Genomic DNA, 17,768 nt, shown 5'->3' with positions numbered 1-17,768 from the left:
ATGAATAAATATAAGTCAGGTTTGAATTTTTAATTTTTTATTACAACAGTAATAACTTTTAAAATGGGGCTTAAGAAGAAGAAAAATGTTATCATCATCACATCTTGCATGGTGTCATGTTACATTCTCTATCAGCTTTATTTCTTCTTCACCATCACATCGGAAGTAAACGAAAGCTACAGAGTGATTCCAGTGCTAGACCATGATACTATTAAAGAAGTCTTGCACCTTAGATCAGAAGAAGATAAGTACATAAACGAAAATGGTATGTTACGAGGAGTGCTATATACAAAAATCGCGCATTACAGACCGGATTCAAAAAATGAATTTAAATGTCGAACGTCGGATCAACGTATACCTTTTGAGCAATTGAACGATGATTATTGCGACTGTGAAGATGGGTCTGACGAACCAAGCACCAGTGCATGTCCTACTGGTGTTTTCTATTGCGATACCCAAAATAAAAAAAAGAAGGAAATATTCGAAGTGCCATCAAGTAAAGTAAATGATGGTATTTGCGATTGCTGCGACGGTTCCGATGAATGGATAAATGAGGGGAAACTGCTAAGTCAGAGTTCATCTGGACTCTATAGATATTATACCCCAAAGTGTTTTAATGTTTGTAAAAAGTAATTCCTTTCAATTAAGGTTGTAAAAATGGTTGTAAATATTTATAAAATAACATTAAGCTCAGATATGCAGCTTAATAAAGTAACTTATAAAGTATTTTGATGTTGCTCTGATGAATGCTTTATTGTTCTATATTGTCATGGTTTAGATTGTAGAAAAGTTATGGTTTGGATCAAATTATTTTGAAAAAGTTTTTTTAATATGATTCAGATAATATACCAGAATTTTAATTTGATTTATTATTTACTTGATGAAACCAGATCTTTAAATTGGCTATAATAGTTAAGTAGAGCACAAATCATCAAATTCAAGCTGCCATTTTTCTACGATCAACACAAATTTGTAACTCATGTTATTTGTATTACCTCTCAACATCCGCCTTTGTTAAGCACCTTGAAACACCACAATGTAAATAGGATACTGTAGGTTAACAAATAGGAGGGGTGGGTAACAATATGTTTGTACAATAATCACTAAAGGTTTAATAGTAGTGCTGTCATTTCACAATGTACCCTGTGGAGTTAGAACTTCTTTTACAGCTGTTTCATTTCATTACTTGATTTGTTTACAACCATAGGTAATACTTTATATATATAACAACAGTTCATCCTGTAAGTAAATTTATATCTATAGACAAGATGAGGAATACTGTTAAAGGGTGCATGAGTATATTTAGTCAAAAATATTAAATCAGTATATTCTATACTTCTTCATAACATTCTTACAGTTTACTCATGAAAACCCTATTGAAGATAAAAGACCAACATAGCATTGCACCTACGGATCGCAACGCATACCTAATAAAGTGACAGGAGTAACTTAATTTTACTTTTGCATGTGATGTTTGGACTGTATCTGATTTCTTTCTAACTTAGTAAAAACTATGGCAATGGTTTTCTCAAAAACTATCAGCGTTTCGTTTTCACAGATAAGTCTTAGAGACAGTAAATAATGTACCTCTCAAGCCTCTCAGTATTATTTTGGCTTTCATTTACATGTATGTATATTGTACAATGACAGACTTTGGTTTGTGAACTTTTATGATGTCAGATGTACATATTGAGCAATGCCATTGCAAGGCCTGGCTTTAACATGTGCCTATAAGAGTGTGTGGTTAACTATCCCAATAAAACCATACTTTGCCTGTGGCCTGTTTACCCTCACTTTTTTTGCTTAAGTGTGGCCACGTAAATAACATGTATAAATCAATAGCTGACATAATACAAATAGTTTTTAGTAATAAATATTATTCTCTTATAGAAAAAATTCTTGTAAATCTTCATAGATTTGAAATATGAGCTATCAAATTTTTACTGGTGGCACCATAATGGATTTAAGATAAATAAAGTTAAAAACAATCTTCCTGAAAATAATGTATTGATTGATTTCTTGTTGATCTGACTTAAGTAACCAAAAAACAATTACCTATTTTTAGATACAATTTGAACCTTTAATTTTACTTTTAAGTTAATTTACTAAAGAGCCCTGGTGAAACCTTGATACCTTTTTCTGAGAAACTGATATATCATAAGATTTTGGTTGTTAAAAATATATTTTGTATAAGTGATGCCAGTATAGGTTTTATGCATTGCATAAAAATAACAGATACTATACAATTTTTATTAAATTCCTTAAACTATTTAGAACATAGTAGGTATTAAGTAGTTGACTTTTTATGATTGAATATGAAATTTAACTAAAATTTAACACTCAACATAACAAAATTTTGCACTAAATAGGTGCTGTAGAAGGTATTGGAAGCAGTATGTTTTTCCAGTAATTAAAAAATGGACTTTTATGATACTTGTACAGTCAATTCACTATCATTTATCCACTTAAAGCCTTAAATATAAGCCCTGATAGTTAGCGCTAGGCGTTCCTTCTGTATTTAAAACCATCCAACAATAATAATTTAATTCCAACGCCGCGCCGCTTTTGTTTTTTTTAAGAAAAAAATAGAATATTTTATTATTTGTGTATATCTGCCTAACTAACCAGGTAAGATGTACATATTTATTTCAACAAGCTAGATTAAGGCGTTGGCGCCGTGACAATTTCTTAAGTTACAGTGTCGTGAGCTTAAAAAGGTTGGGAACCCCTGCTCTATATAAGATGGGGGAAAAGTTATAGTGAATGGAATGTTGTCAAGCTACAGTTAGGTACATATCGCAGCTTTTTACGATCATTTAAAAGGGACGGTTAGATATACCTACTTACTGGCTCCCTATATCCTAATAAGCCTTTTAATACAGAACATACCTTCTTTTCTGAATTTTACAGACCATTCCTATGGAAAAAAATAAAGTGTTTCTCTACTCATTTACAAATGAATCCCTAACCTTTATGCTTAATAGCTGATAATTCATCACCCCAAAGATACCTACTTAAACTTGTTTTACATTAAATAATCAATAAAACGCTTTTAAAACTTGTCTAACACTAGAATAACACAGGAGAACAATTACGATTCATATTTTGAAACATAAAAGACTGATAGGTACTTATTTAGATATTTCAACACTTCATTAAACCAGCATGCGAAAAATGTAAATACTTCTGATTATTTTTCCGACCCAAATATCGACCAATAGAATTGCACCATTCGACGTCACGTGGTACAACCTACATGGTATCATACTGATAATTTTTTGAAAATTTTCTCTGGTAGTTGCTATATATATATTTTGCTATATTTATTCATTATGAAATTCTTATTTGTTAACTGTACATTTCGTCTCATGGTGCAATTCTATTGGCCGACATTTGGGACGGAAAAATAATCCCCCGAATACCACACGAGCTTCAAAATTATCTGGCATTTCCCTCAAGGTTCCCTGCAAACAAATAAAGTCGTCAAGTTTTTCAAGTAGTAGTCAAGTAAAAAATCACGAGCGCGAAGCGCGAGTGATTTTTCCTGAATCCTTCATTTGTTTGCAACGAACCTATCGGGAAATACCCGATAATTTTGAAGCTCTTGTGGTATTATAAGTGAATATTTTGTATATTGGTGTATCTTAACAATAAAATGCAAATAAACAAATTTTCATGTTTTTATATTTTTAACAAAGTGTTAGGCCGCGATTGACCGAGAGAGCGAATTCCGCCTTTGACTTTGACTTTGACTTTGAATCGAACCCAGGACCTCGGAAACTGTTGTTGCATAAATTAATGGTACTTTTACGTTATATTGAAATTTTACGGTCCTATGTTAAATTATAGCAGTATATCTGAAAAGGAAGTAAAATCAAAGATGAAGAGAAGCAGGCGTTACTTTCATGATATATTATGAAAAATTAATAATTAAGAATTTTCATAATAGAAGAAAAATGAGTTTTAAATTAATACATCTATACCAGGACTATATAAAATAAAAATGTATGACAAAGGAGCTGGCTTAGTATAGCTATCTTTCGCACATAACAACTGTCCTCGGAGCACAGCACCGAGTAGCATGGGGATTTTTTTCCCTCGTGAACCCTATTTTAACAGTAACGCTTGTAAGCGGTAATCAAAGTTACTGTAAATACTAATAAGTTACTACATTTACTTTTGTGCGCCAATCTAAGCAAACATTGAACCCAGCGGACGAAAACCCCATTTTAACCCACTGTCCACTACCCAGGTTCAAAACCAGAAAGAAACTGTTTGAATCCAACATCACTAGAGCACAAAATCCCTAAAAAACAAGAACCCGAGCGCCGATGCAAGTAAAAAAAAAAGGTAGCCAATGTCTTATCTTATGAATCAAAGTCGATGAAATCAGTGATTCAAGCCAAGACTTACAAGAATTCTATTTTGTAGAACTTTCGATAATTCTTGACCTTATAAATCATTATTTTTAATCTCGGCATACAATCGATAGTTCTATAACAATAATTGAAGTGAATCTTTGGCATGTGAAAATACTATCGATAGTAATATATCAACGAAATATGTAACGTTTCTCATTATAGTTATAATAATGTTGATCAAAAGTTTAATCTGTGAGAAAGAAAGAAAAAGTGTTATTGATGTTTCACATAAATACCTAACACTTTTCTTTTAACAACAACATCTATAGGCAAGGGTAAACCTGATTGGTGGCGGCGTGGCGTCATGCTTCGCCACGCTATATGATAGAATATTTTATGTACTATATGTAATTGAGTAGTCGCGATTTCAAATTAATTGTTAAATTTGACAGTACCTATCGACGGTTTTGCAAAGGTACTATCGAATTTGAGCAATAATTGTTAAGATAGCAATTTTTTAACAATATAATCATCGATACTGTGACATTTTCAAGGCTACGATTCTATCGATAGAAAATTTTGTATTAATATCGCTACAACATCACTACTTTAGTACTTTGAAGAAAAGTAAGAAAACCTAGTGTCGAGTGCGAGGCTCCTTGGAGTAATATTGTTCTGTGGTCGATGGTTGGAGTAATACTAATCACTAATATTGTTCTGTGGTCGAGGGCGCACCGCACGGCACTGCAAAAATATTAATTCAATTTCTAAAGAGTTCTTACAGCAAGTTTAAAAATCGAAGGCTTTGAACATGACTGTGGACGAAGGGGTTGATATTACAGAGGCGGGTGACCGTGGGGTGCTTAAACGTATTACCAAGGAGGGCGCAGGGACCGAAACCCCAAGTGCCGGCTCTCAGGTTACCGTGCATTACGTTGGAACCCTCCTAGATGGAACCAAGTTCGATTCTAGCCGAGACCGGAATGAACCATTCGACTTTCAACTTGGCAAAGGTTAGACGATTTTTCTCGAAAGAATCTTTGTGTTAGTACCTACAGAATTATCCACCTATAGTCTGTTTTTTCTATTTAGTTTTTACAAAAATAATCTTTTCATTACTATTTATTGTAAACACTTTATTTAGAAGTAGAAACAAAGAAAATAAAGATAAATATATTATTTTTTTACAAAATAATTACAAATGAAATTTATAGAGATTTGAATAATTACGAATGTAGGTTTTTCTTATCTTTAATATTTTTTTTAACAAATAGAAGTTAGTAGATTGTTAATTCTGTTGTAGTTGGTGGTTTGCCATCCCAAATGTATTCTGATCTGCGATCACCCCATTGCAGATTAGAAAACAGTTTTTACCATCTGTCCACTTCCTATAGGGGTCGTCATAGGCGACTAAAGGAGTACTGGACTGTTATAGGATATTGATGATAACATAATAAAATCTATTTTCGATACTCCACATTATTATCCCATTTTAGTAATAATACTCGGCACCGAAAGCTACTTTGTAGTGCATGTAACACCAGGAGTGTGGCTGTAGGGAAGGAAGGTGGACACTACCTATTTCCTAACTTTGGGTGATACTGTAAATTTGGTAACCCGAAATTGATGCATAAAAATTATTACCAAACCTGTGATTCAAGCCCAGAATCTTCTGATCCGTAGTTCAAACATGATAACCACCAATGAGCCAGTGATATAAATTATGAAATGCAAATAACAACTGCCACATAATGCTTGCCTTGACGACGAATATTGAAGCTATTAACATATTTTGTGTATAATGTGGTACGTCATAACCTTGATGCATTGTGAATGAGGGTGACCCTAGAGGTCAGATGTATTCTCTTTGTGTCTAGAATAAAGACTATAGATTCCTAAAAACTTAAGAAACTAATGTCTACCTTTGGGACTTATTAGCAGGGCATAGGCAGGAGACAAAAATTATATCTTCTGACAAGGGAAGGGGATGTAATTAACATGTCCACCTGCTTAAACACAGGAAAATGGAATAGGAGGAGTTCAGACCCTATTATTATTACACATATTTTATTTGGATATTATTTCCACTTTTGCGTGCCACAGCAAGTTGATAAAGCTGTGGAAAAGATGAATTGTTGTGCTCCTAGCTTTGTAATTTCTATGAGATGAAAGGTCACCTAAATTTATTTTTTATTTTGCTACAAGTAAGCTTTTGACAGAGATGGTGTGGGCTAACCTGTTAGAGAGGTATGGCAGTTATATTAAACCCAAACCTCTAGTTGTTTACTATGCAACATTGTACAAGAACACTTGGCAGCACGTCTTTGCCAGTAGGGTAGTAAGCAGATAATTTAAGTGGATTGCCATTTTTTTTTCTGTTATGTAAATTTGTTCACATAAAATATTATTTCATCTGCAGTTAAGTATCAGTATTTTTTCCCTCTAACATTGAACAGCTATATAAATCAATAGTTTTTCATGACTAACCTGTCCATATTGTTCGTGAACCCCAACTTGAAAGTGTAAGTTTGTAAACCTATGGCTGTGCAATGTAACAATTCCTTCTGAACAGTATCAGGTTGTCAGGCAAAATGTTACTAATGAATAATAATAAAAATTAATAATAATAGTGTTAGTTTCGTTAACATATACATTACCCCGGGTAGCCCAATGGGTAGGACTACAACTACACTTTAGGGGGGCCAAGTTCGAATCCCAGCATGTACCCTTAAAAAAGTTATGCACATGTATATAAATATAGCTGAGGATGCTCAGGTTTCGGAGCGAAACGTGCGTAGAGGGTACATTGCCAAAGATCTGTTTGGTGTGTAGCATAAACATAGAAGAAATTATAAATTACACTATATTCTCCTGCACTTCGAGAGGATATTTTTATGTGTATATATATATATTATATTATATTTTTTGGAGCATGTTTTTCATAATATATCATGGAATTCCGCAGAGTAATGCCTGCTTCTATCCAGAATTAGTGACAATTCGGTTGTAGGGTGGATTGAAGACAAACTAATCAAAAACAGTTTCTCACACTGAAAAATGTCATAATTAAGAAATAGTGTACATGTTTATACTACTTTATTTATTTTTATTATTCATCGTCTAATTCAAAGTTATATATGAATAGAAAAATTGTATAATCTATTTTGGTTTGTTTGATATATCACATAGAATACCAAAAACTAGAATGCATTCTTTTTTTAACCACTAGGCTCCTGGTGTTGACCATATAAATTGTAATTAAAATACTCACTTCACTTACTTTAACGGTGAAGGAAAGGAAAAGGAATCCTGCGTGCCTGAGTGTTGTCCATAATGCTTTCGAAGGTTTGGTGTCCACCGAACCGCACTGTGCCAGAGTGGTGGGCTACAGCCTTAACCCTTTATGATTGTGGGAGGAGACCCGTGCCCTGTATTTGGCCGGTAAGGGGTTGATGATGTTGATACCAATTCTTTTATTCCTATAGGCAAAGTCATCAAATCATGGGATATCGGCGTTGCGACGATGAAAAAAGGAGAGGTTTGTGTGCTCACGTGCGCGCCCGAGTACGCGTACGGCGCCCAAGGCAGCCCACCCAAGATCCCGCCCAACGCCACTCTGCAGTTCGAGGTAATCACTTAACCTGTTTGTTTAATCAAGCTTATTTTTACTGTTCAAATTTCTCAAAACAAAACCTTGTTGCAGCAAGATTATAGCTAGTAGGCTAAATAACTTTATAAAACAAACAATATACCTACTTTCCCTAAGCCAGTTGCATAAATATAAAACATGCATACAAGTAAGAAAAATATTTACCGAAGCCGTATACATACACAAATAACTGTTAGAACTAAAAACACATCTAAATACACAAAATGGCATAAATTACCCAAGAACAGAACTAAGTAAGCATTTCTATAGAATAGTCTACCTAAAGAGATTTTTTGCCAGAAATCATTTAAATCGTTCAAAGATAAGCTAAAAAAGCGTTGTTAAAGTTTCTCATAAACGAGCCACCTTTTAAATACGTGTTCAAAGTTGTTATTAGTTCAAATTTAAAATTTTTAGATTTCTTATTAAGTGAACCTGTTTCTTTTACAATACATATTTTCGTTCATTGTTAAGTCTACGTCACCTGAGAATGCACCAGCTATGGAGCCAGGAGTTTTTAAAGATTGAAAAAATTATAAATGACGAAAGTTAAGTTTAAAATAAACAAGCCGCCTTTGTAGGGAAAGACACCGAGTCTTTTTTTTTTTTTTTTTTTTTGAAAAAAAATAAAAAGACTGGAAAACACAGATTTTCCGTCCGCATGGATGGGTATGGCATGCATGTTAATGTTGTATCCATTATTTTTAACCCAATAAATGATTGTTATTATTTTTTATCTCTATTATTTATTTATTTACATTTAAAATTTTCATTAATGATATTAAATTGTTTAAAAAAATCACTCTTCCGCTTGCGGGGCTTTACCCAAGCAATTGGCGGCTGTCAGGGTTTCTGTATCCCACCCTTGATCCAACAACCAAGCGAAAGCTTTTGAGATTTATTTTTTATTCTTTTCTATTTATTATTAAATCCAATTATTCTTTTTTCATTTAGCCCTATCACAGTCACTTATGAAGCTTTCATACGTATTATATGTTTACATACCTAATTGTGTAATGGTGATAACTTCGTTCGACAACTGAAACCTATAGCTACGAGGGTTCCTAACGCGCCCTGGTCTAAGAAGAGCCCACAAGAAACTTAGATGGGTATTTTTTTTTGTTATCACCATCTCACAGTTTATTTATATTAAGCTATGAAACTAGAGCAATTCACACCCAAGCTTTTTTATCGTTTAAGTAATATTTATTATTATTATAAACTTTCAACTTATTGAGAGACATACGTAGCTTTAGGTTTAAGTTAGCGAACGAAGTTATCACCATCCCCTTACAATTATGTAAACATACATGTATAAACGCTTCATAAGTGCCTGTGATAGGCCTACATGAATAAAGAAATTTTGAATTTGACTACGGCCTTAACCCTTCTCATTCTGAGAGGAGACCCGTGCCCTGTAGTGGGCCGATAATGTGTTGCAATGATAACGCACTTTACAGCCGGGAAGTCCCAGATAAAGCTTCTCCACCACGCTAAAAAACAAAGAACTTAACCAATAGACCAAAGAGGCAATACAATTAAACCTTTTTTATTTATTTATACTCTTTATTTTCACACAAATAAAAATACAGAAGAAGAATAAAAGAAAACACAGACAGAAGAAGTATACAAAAAGGCGGCCTTATCGCTTTGTAGCGATCTCTTCCAGGCAACCTTAGGATAAGGAAAACAAAAGGATAACATACTGCCGGTTGTGCATATTTAAAAAAAAAATACATACTAATAACTACACACTAATACTTAAACTAGATTACACAAATAAAATAATACATAATATAATAAATATTAAAGAAAAAAAAAATAATAAACTAATATTATATAATATAACATACATTAACAACTGTAAATACTATTGCAAGTCATCTTCAATGTAATAAACTAGTGGTTTTTGACAGCTTTCTTAAAAATACAAAGTGACTTAGACTGCCTTATGTCGATTGGTTAACTCTATAGCTAGAAGTCTAAAATGTTGGTTAATCTATAGTTGATTAGTTATTAGAAGCCAATAGATCGAAGAGGCAAAAAAAAATAAAAAAAAAAATTAAACCTCTAATTGTTTTAGATCGAAATGATCGACTGGGCGGAAGAGGACTTGAGTCCAAACAAAAATAAGGGCATCCTTCGCCATAAGATCGAAGAGGGTTCAGACCCTACCTGTCCCAACGATGGTGCTGAAGTTACCGGTAAGCAAAGCTCTTTTTTTAATTTTATAATCTTAATATATAGCTGGAAGAGATCTCTTATAGAGATAAGCTTTCCTTTGTACACTTCATGTATCTTATGTTCACAAACACAATTTATGGTACATAAATAATAAATAAATCTTAATATATATAAATCTCCTGTCACGATGTTTGTCCGCGATGGACTCCTAAACTACTTAACCGATTTTAAATTAAATTGGCACGCCGTGAGCAGTCTGGTCCAACTTAGAGATAGGGTAGCTTAGATCTTTAATTATAGTCGCAATTTTATTTTATTGCAAATTATTTGTCTATAATTAATTGACAGTCACATGTTATATATATATACTAGTATACTCATTTAAGGCTTAGCGATACTGAATACTTTAAAAACAAAATCAAACGCAGGCGAAGTCGAGGGCAACAGCTAGTCTATATATATAATAAAAAAATGGTATGTTGGTATGTGTACGCTTCAAAAACTCAAAAAGTTCTGCACCGGCTGAAATTTTAGCATGATATATAATCCGCATCAAGGATTGTTTTTATCTATTTTTTTACATCAGTATAGTATAGTTTTTACTTTAAGGAATCAGATACAGCCCTAACATGACATGCAAAATTAAAATCATGTGACTCCTGTCACTTTATTAGATACGCGTCGCTTAGCGTAGGTACTATGCGTTTGTCGGTCTGTTATTTTCAACAGGGTTGGCATAAGAAAACACTTATAATGCTTGAATTCGTTTGTAGTGAAAAATAAATATGCTTCTATGGATTTAATATTTTTACAGGGTGATTCCTTATGAATTAGACTTATGCATCCTTCAATATTATTTCGTAATTCTGTTACACGTTGTAGAATGTTTATTAATAGTTTGAGTTCACTCAGCCTTATTTAGCGGCACTAAGTACTAACAAGTAACGACAACGTGTATTCAGATAAATACCCTACGTAATTAATTTCAGTCGAACTGGAGGGTAAACTCCCCGACGGCAAAGTGTTCGACGCTCGCACAGTTACCTTTGTGCTCGGCGACGGGCTGGCCAGTGATATTTGCGAGGGAGTCGAGAGGGCCCTGGAGAAGTTCAACCAAGGAGAAAAATCCAAGTTAACCATCCAACCGAAATACGGCTTCAAATCCGAGGGTAATAAGAAGTTGGGGGTACCGCCCAATTCTGTCGTAGAATATGTGGTGAGGTTGGTCAGCTTCGAGAAGAGCAAAGAGGTCTGGCAGATGGATACAGAGGAGAAGTTGGAGCAGTCGAATGTGTTGAAGGAGAGTGGCACTAACTATTTTAAAGAGAGCAAGTTTCAACTGGCCATTAAGAAGTATAAGAAAGTCGTGTCTTTGTTAGATGGTAAGTTGATAGGCTGATGTTATTAACCCGGGCAGGTTGTTTACGGCTATAGGCCACAAGAAGGTTTGAAAGTTTAATGTTTTGTATTTACTGTCAGAAACCCGTTGATAGCGGACCGCTTGAGTAATAGAAAAAGCACTTTTAAAAGTTTTTCTGACAGTAAAAAGAAAACATTACACGTTCATACCTTCTGAGTCGTCTGACTTCTGACTTCTGATGTGACTGTAACCGAATCTGACTGGTACAAGAAAAGCATGAACGATGCTTTCAGATGTTGTCTTTGAAAACGAAAGCTATCATAATCAATCGTATTTTTCTAGATTTAAAATGCATATAAAAAATTTCGGAATCGACAGGTTTTAAATTAGTTTGTATTGTATTATATATACATATGCTTATTTTGATTTAACATTTTTACAGGGCGATTCCTTATGAAATATACTTGTAAATCCTTCAATATTATTTCATTATTCTGCTACACGTTGTATATATATCTTTCCACAGACATACCCAGCAACACCTTCGACACAGAAGAACACAAAACACGCGCTAAAGCTCTGCTGGTGTCGGTGCACCTCAATCTGGCACTAGTGTACCTCAAGGTGACACCACCGCACCACTACGAGGCAAAGGACCATGCCACGAAAGCACTGAACCTTGACCCTAATAACGTGAAGGGCCTGTTCAGGCGAGGCCAGGCCTTGCTAGCGCTGGGCGAGGCGGATCAGGCGTTGAAAGACTTTGAGAAGGTCGTGGAAGCTGAGCCACAGAATAAGGTAACACATCGCTATGTGAAAATTAGAATTTAACTTGGCTCTATTATATTAATTGTTTGCCAAAAGGTTATTGGGCAATTTGGTAAAACATTTAAAATAGATAAGAATAAACCGCGAGCCGTCAAAAAAAAAAGCATTATTTTTTTATGTTTGTTATCTTATTGTTCAAATATCAGCATTCGAACAATATGATAATAAAAAGCACATAATCACTCTAATTGGAGGACCAAGGACCAACCATCAGGTGTGAGGAAACCATATAAACAGAGCAACGCTTCACAAGATATGCAAGGAGTCCTCCAACATGCGGCCGTGTGTCCATGAATTTGACGCGAAGGGTGTACACCGGCAACCACGCCCTTCAGACTGGAACACAGCATTGCAACGATGCTGCTTAGCGGCAGAAATAAACATGGCGATAGTTCTTACAAAAAATAGAAAAAAAAAAAAAAAAAAAAGAAAAGTTACAAATTAAGTAGAATTCCGAGTTTCTGGACATACTCAATAACGCAAAAAGGTTATTAGGCAATTTGGTAACCGCAAATTACATACCTATTGTTCGAATGCTGATAAGCACATAATAACTCTATTTTATTACATTAGTTAAAATTATTTTCGACCAATGGCGTGCTTGTCTGCTTCATTATCAACCAATCACGCGCGTTACTGTGGTGTGCTCGCAGGCGGCGGCCAATCAGATCCTGGTGTGTCGCGCCACGCTCCAGAAGCAGAAACAGCTCGAGAAGACCATGTACGCGAACATGTTCGACAAGTTTGCGAAGAAAGACGCCCAGGTAAGCGGTAACTTTAAACGCTTTTAATTGAAATTTAATAAGTGTTGATCTCCTAATTTAAAATCATCATATCGACCCATACATACCCCGCAATGAGAAAGGATTAAGGCCGTAGTCCACCACGCTGGCCCAGTGCAGACTGGTGGACTTCACACACCTTTGAGAACATTATGGAGAACTCTTAGGCATGTAGGTTTCCTCACGATGTTTTCCTTCACTGTTGAAGCAAGTGATATTCTTATCACTCAAAACTCACATAACTAAGAAACATTAGAGGTGTGTGCTGGGATTCGAACTCGCACCCTCGAAAGTGTAGTCGCAGTCCTACTAACAACTTGAACTTTTTAAACAGTGTAAAGTTATACCAGTACAGTTGAAATATTCAATTTCAAAAGAAAACTTTTTCAATAACATATACTGGAACAAAGTACAACATCCTGTATGGACGCGGGCCGTCAGTCGAGGCCGGTTATGCACTTCGGGCGCGTTCAATAGGTATGGCGGGCGCACGAACGTTTACCTAGCCTCGCCTTATTAATGAATTACCCTGACTACTGATGTACAAAACGATATTAACCCTCGTAAAATTAAGAAAAAACTGAAATCCTTCTTTTTAAGTCACTTACACATACAGAACATGGTAAACTGGTGGCAAAAATGCTCGGTAGTTAACGTACCTAGACTTAATACTCTGTTAGCATATATTACAAACCTGGATAGTTTTCTGATGCTAGCTACAAGTATTTTTTTTTTGTAATCTTTATGTAAATAAATAAAATAAATGAATAAAAACTGGGCTATAACGCACAACAACTAATATAAAATAATAATTAATGAATTAAATAGAATGGGATAGAATATGCTTATTTACCAGCAGAGCAACACAAACAGACAGATCCGTATCTGTCTGTTTGTGTTGTTTACAAGGTGTAAATCCGTACATGATATTTCGTAGGGAGTTATAGTTATAGGAAGTTTTATTGGCAGTTTGGCACGACACATAATAGAATTAATTTATTAAATAATAAGTTATACGGAATAACTTATATACTACTTATTATTTAATAAATTAATTCTATTATGTGTCGTGCCAAACTGCCAATAAAACTTCCTATAACTATAACTCCCTACGAAATATCATGTACGGATTTACACCTTGTACCCCTTCATACACGTAGAAACATTGCCAATGTTTGTCTCTTACTTAATTACTTTGTAATCCGTGTCTCTCGCCTTCTTAATTCTGTTTACAATGATCCCGAAATTGACTTATTTTATGGTAATGTGAACAGTGTACGTCGCAACTTAGTAGATAAACTTTTGCATGCTAGGTAAACTTAATACTTAGTTATAGTTTGCTGCGTTTTTGCTGGGTTCTATCAGGTACCCTTGTTTATATAAGACTTATCTGTGGAAACCAGTTCTTAGTTTTAAGTGAACCAATTTGTTAACTATTTTGTTTCTACAACTGTTGGTATTCCAATTAAAGAAAAATAAATTAAAATAAAATAAAAAGGTTCTGACTGAGCTTAATGTTCCGGATACTAACTTATGTACCCCCTTAATCTGTCAGTATCTGCCGATTTGAGGGAAATCCTGTTAGAAAATGATATATTAGAAAAAAAATCCTGTGCAATTTATTCACACACGGCGGAAGTGTAACTTCTGTAAAGTAGCCTGCGAGAGAATGAGGTGCATGTAGAGTAACCGAACTGTTAGGATAAATGTAAGGCTTATTATTTAGTCTCCATGGTAACTAGAATAGGTAAAAAAATGTATAACGTTTTCTATCTCAATCTGTCCATGTGTGTGTAAATGTATATTTATGTGTTTGTTTCTTTATCTAGATATTATTCGGTTCCCTTTGTAACATAAATAGGAAAATAACAGATAAAATAGTATGTATATTTCTGTCTCATTCTTTGCCGGCTTCATTCTACACATTTTTGTATTTGTGTCTCTTACCTGACGTTTTTTCCGTTGCATCCCGTTCGAAATCACAACGATTCTAAAGAAGTTTTATTAAAAAAAAGTAAAATTTAATTTTATAATGGGAAGAAAATTCAAAGTGAAGTCGAGCTTCTAGCCAATGCGCTATCAATAACGTTTACGCGACTGTCGCATTTATAGTATACGCGACGAATTATGGACTTGTTTCTCAGGAGGAGAAGTTGAAGGCGAAGCAAATGTTCGACATGATCGGCGAGAAGGTCGGCGAGTGGGGCAAAGGTGAAGGCGAGTGGACCGACGAGCAACGGGACCGCAAACCCACCGAGTTCGAAAAGGAGAATCCCAACATCCTGCTATTGGACAAGGACGGCCAGTTCGAGAACATGTGAGCTGGGCACGCTTGGCCAAATGTTTGTTCAAACGTACATTGGCGTAGTTAGGGGGCGGCACGTAAAAAGAGCTCCGATGATTTTATATCCAACAAACACCGGGTAAGGCAGACCAGTTATTCTTTACCCATTGTAAATTCACACATGTCTAGTGGTAATAAGATACAGATTCCAATGTCTAGAGCTCGGTCCCGAGACCTTTGATGCATTGGGATCGATCTCTAAAGATTTTAATCTGAACTCTGTTACCACTAGTTACGTATCAATTTACTTTGTGTAACGACGCTTTGTTCGCTTACTGCCATTGGTTTAAGCAGGAATTAATTATTTTATAATTTCATTAGTATTATGAAAATTATGCTTAATTTGCTATACTCCGCGAACTTACTATTTTTCATATTATTTTTCACTTAACAATTATTCAACACAAAGCGGATAAGTTCCATTTTACTCTGTTATTACAGTTTTTGTATACTTACTCGAAAACTGCTCTACGATTAGTACATACGAGTTTAATAATAAACAATTAATGGAATATCCGAAATAAAGATTATTTTTATTAATAACCAGGGAAAAAAAATCCGCGACGTGTCGTTTTGTTATTGCATCAATGTGAATTGACACAGCGCAGTTGGGCGCTTAATACAAATTACGTGAGAAATATATGTTTAATATAAGTTTGATGTCTATTTCACTTAATCAAATTAATTAACTAATATAAACGCACGCTTTTGCATACGTTTTTATAAATTGCCCACCCTGCCAATTGTACGTCAGAGCTCTTTTTAACAGACTTAATGAAAGGAGAAGATTCCATGTTATACAGTATATTTTTTATGTATACTCTCCGACATCTTTGTCAATCGTCGACAGCTTTTGAAAATTCTTTTATAGTTGAAGATCCAATCTGTGAGTGTTTTTGCGTGATAGTACAAATAAATAATTAGTTATAATAATGATTAGGGATAATACAGTCCGGACAGTGGTTGCCGCTGCAAGTGCAGACAAAAGTAATCTTTAAAACAAACGACCTATGGTTCATTTTGTAAATCAAATAATAATCAAAAGATAAATTTTTGCACGAGTGACCGGCGACCGCATGGCACGATAAATGTTCAGCTTGATAAGTAATAATATGCACGTTTTTATTACAATGTGGTTTGATCAAATATTATTCCCACTGTATTACTTGCATATACATAAAGATCTCAGCACCAAAAATAGAACTTTACATATTTAGCAGTGAATGTAAATTTTTGATTATTCTCAGTCTTATTTTAGGTGTACCTAATTTTCAATGGATTATATTCGTTTTAAGCTTAACGTTTATAAAGTCTGACCAGGAAAATAAAAACCGCCATATTGCGGAAAAAAATGGAACTATTTTTTTTGCCATACACTTACTCTGTCACATGTATTGCCAAGCTAATATTGACGCCCATAGACCGGGGATTTTTATTTTCCTTGTCAGGCTTTAGAAGTTTATAAATTAAAGGATATGCAAATTAATTCATTCCATTTACCTATTAGATGATTGTTAAAAGTTTTAGATTTTAATGAAATAGCTAGGTTTTCACATTTAAAGTTTGTCTTTCCATACTAGTATTTGTATGTCGATGTCGTTTAATGGAATCTGTACATTTTAAAACTTTTTTTTTTATTCGTGTCTGTATTGAACTATTGGGGTTACTGTTTTATATATAAATAAAGAAAAAAATCTGTCTATTGAGTTGTTTTTTAATCCTTTCGCAATAGTTAACGTGGTTGTATAAAAATGATGGTTTTTTAAGCAGCCTGAACGCCCTGGTAGGGTTTTGGGTCCGATGTCCTCGCGAGATAAATCCTCCGGTTTCGCTTGGAAAAAGAAATCTAATCCAAAATCTTCAGATGTAAGACTTAATTGAGTAGTACTATACTTTTCCTACTCCACCCCGGGTTAGAGGCGTGAGATTTTACATATATCATTACACAACACTGTTTCTCAGCATTTAACTAGATAGCGCTCTATCGTTTCCATATAAATCAAAGTTAACTTTACGCGATCGAGTTAACGGCACTCTGTAGATAATGAGAGAACTACTACTGTTCAATATGCTATTTAAATAATGTACCAGCTGTTACCCGCGGCGCGTACGCGGTTTTTCATGTCTCCCGCGGGAACCGTAAATTTTCCCAGGATAAATAAATAAACTACGACATTACACACATCGCCATCTAGCCCCAAAGTAAGCGTAGCTTGTGTCATGGGTACTAAGATGACTGATGAATATTTTTATGAATAAT

The 17,768-nt window shown here is 34.5% G+C and overlaps 2 protein-coding genes across 2 annotated transcripts; both read left to right on the top strand.

The window, feature by feature from the left end:
• Positions 1-38: 38 nt before the first annotated feature.
• Positions 39-3,292, top strand: LOC120626974 (glucosidase 2 subunit beta). Its single transcript, XM_039894792.1, has one exon. The coding sequence runs from the start codon at positions 64-66 to the stop codon at positions 631-633; it is 570 nt and encodes a 189-aa protein (XP_039750726.1). The 5' UTR covers positions 39-63; the 3' UTR covers positions 634-3,292.
• A 1,761-nt stretch (positions 3,293-5,053) lies between these two features.
• Positions 5,054-17,210, top strand: LOC120626801 (FK506-binding protein 59). Its single transcript, XM_039894552.1, has 7 exons — positions 5,054-5,374; positions 7,847-7,989; positions 10,094-10,214; positions 11,184-11,576; positions 12,081-12,352; positions 13,036-13,146; positions 15,309-17,210. Exons 1-7 carry the CDS (start codon positions 5,173-5,175, stop codon positions 15,483-15,485), a joined length of 1,419 nt encoding a protein of 472 aa, XP_039750486.1. The 5' UTR covers positions 5,054-5,172; the 3' UTR covers positions 15,486-17,210.
• The last annotated feature ends 558 nt before the right edge of the window (positions 17,211-17,768 follow it).

This window comes from Pararge aegeria, chromosome 10 (assembly GCF_905163445.1).
Source record: "Pararge aegeria chromosome 10, ilParAegt1.1, whole genome shotgun sequence".
Lineage (NCBI taxonomy): Eukaryota > Metazoa > Arthropoda > Insecta > Lepidoptera > Nymphalidae > Pararge > Pararge aegeria.
This window is presented reverse-complemented; position numbering and strand designations above follow the sequence as displayed.

Excerpts from the sequence above, each read along its gene's own strand:
- LOC120626801 (XM_039894552.1), top strand. The coding sequence starts at position 5,173 with ATGACTGTGGACGAAGGGGTTGATATTACAGAGGCGGGTGACCGTGGG. Across the intron at positions 12,353-13,035 it reads AAGCTGAGCCACAGAATAAG|GCGGCGGCCAATCAGATCCT; the intron begins GTAACACATCGC and ends GTGTGCTCGCAG. Across the intron at positions 13,147-15,308 it reads TTGCGAAGAAAGACGCCCAG|GAGGAGAAGTTGAAGGCGAA; the intron begins GTAAGCGGTAAC and ends CTTGTTTCTCAG.
- LOC120626974 (XM_039894792.1), top strand. The coding sequence starts at position 64 with ATGGGGCTTAAGAAGAAGAAAAATGTTATCATCATCACATCTTGCATG.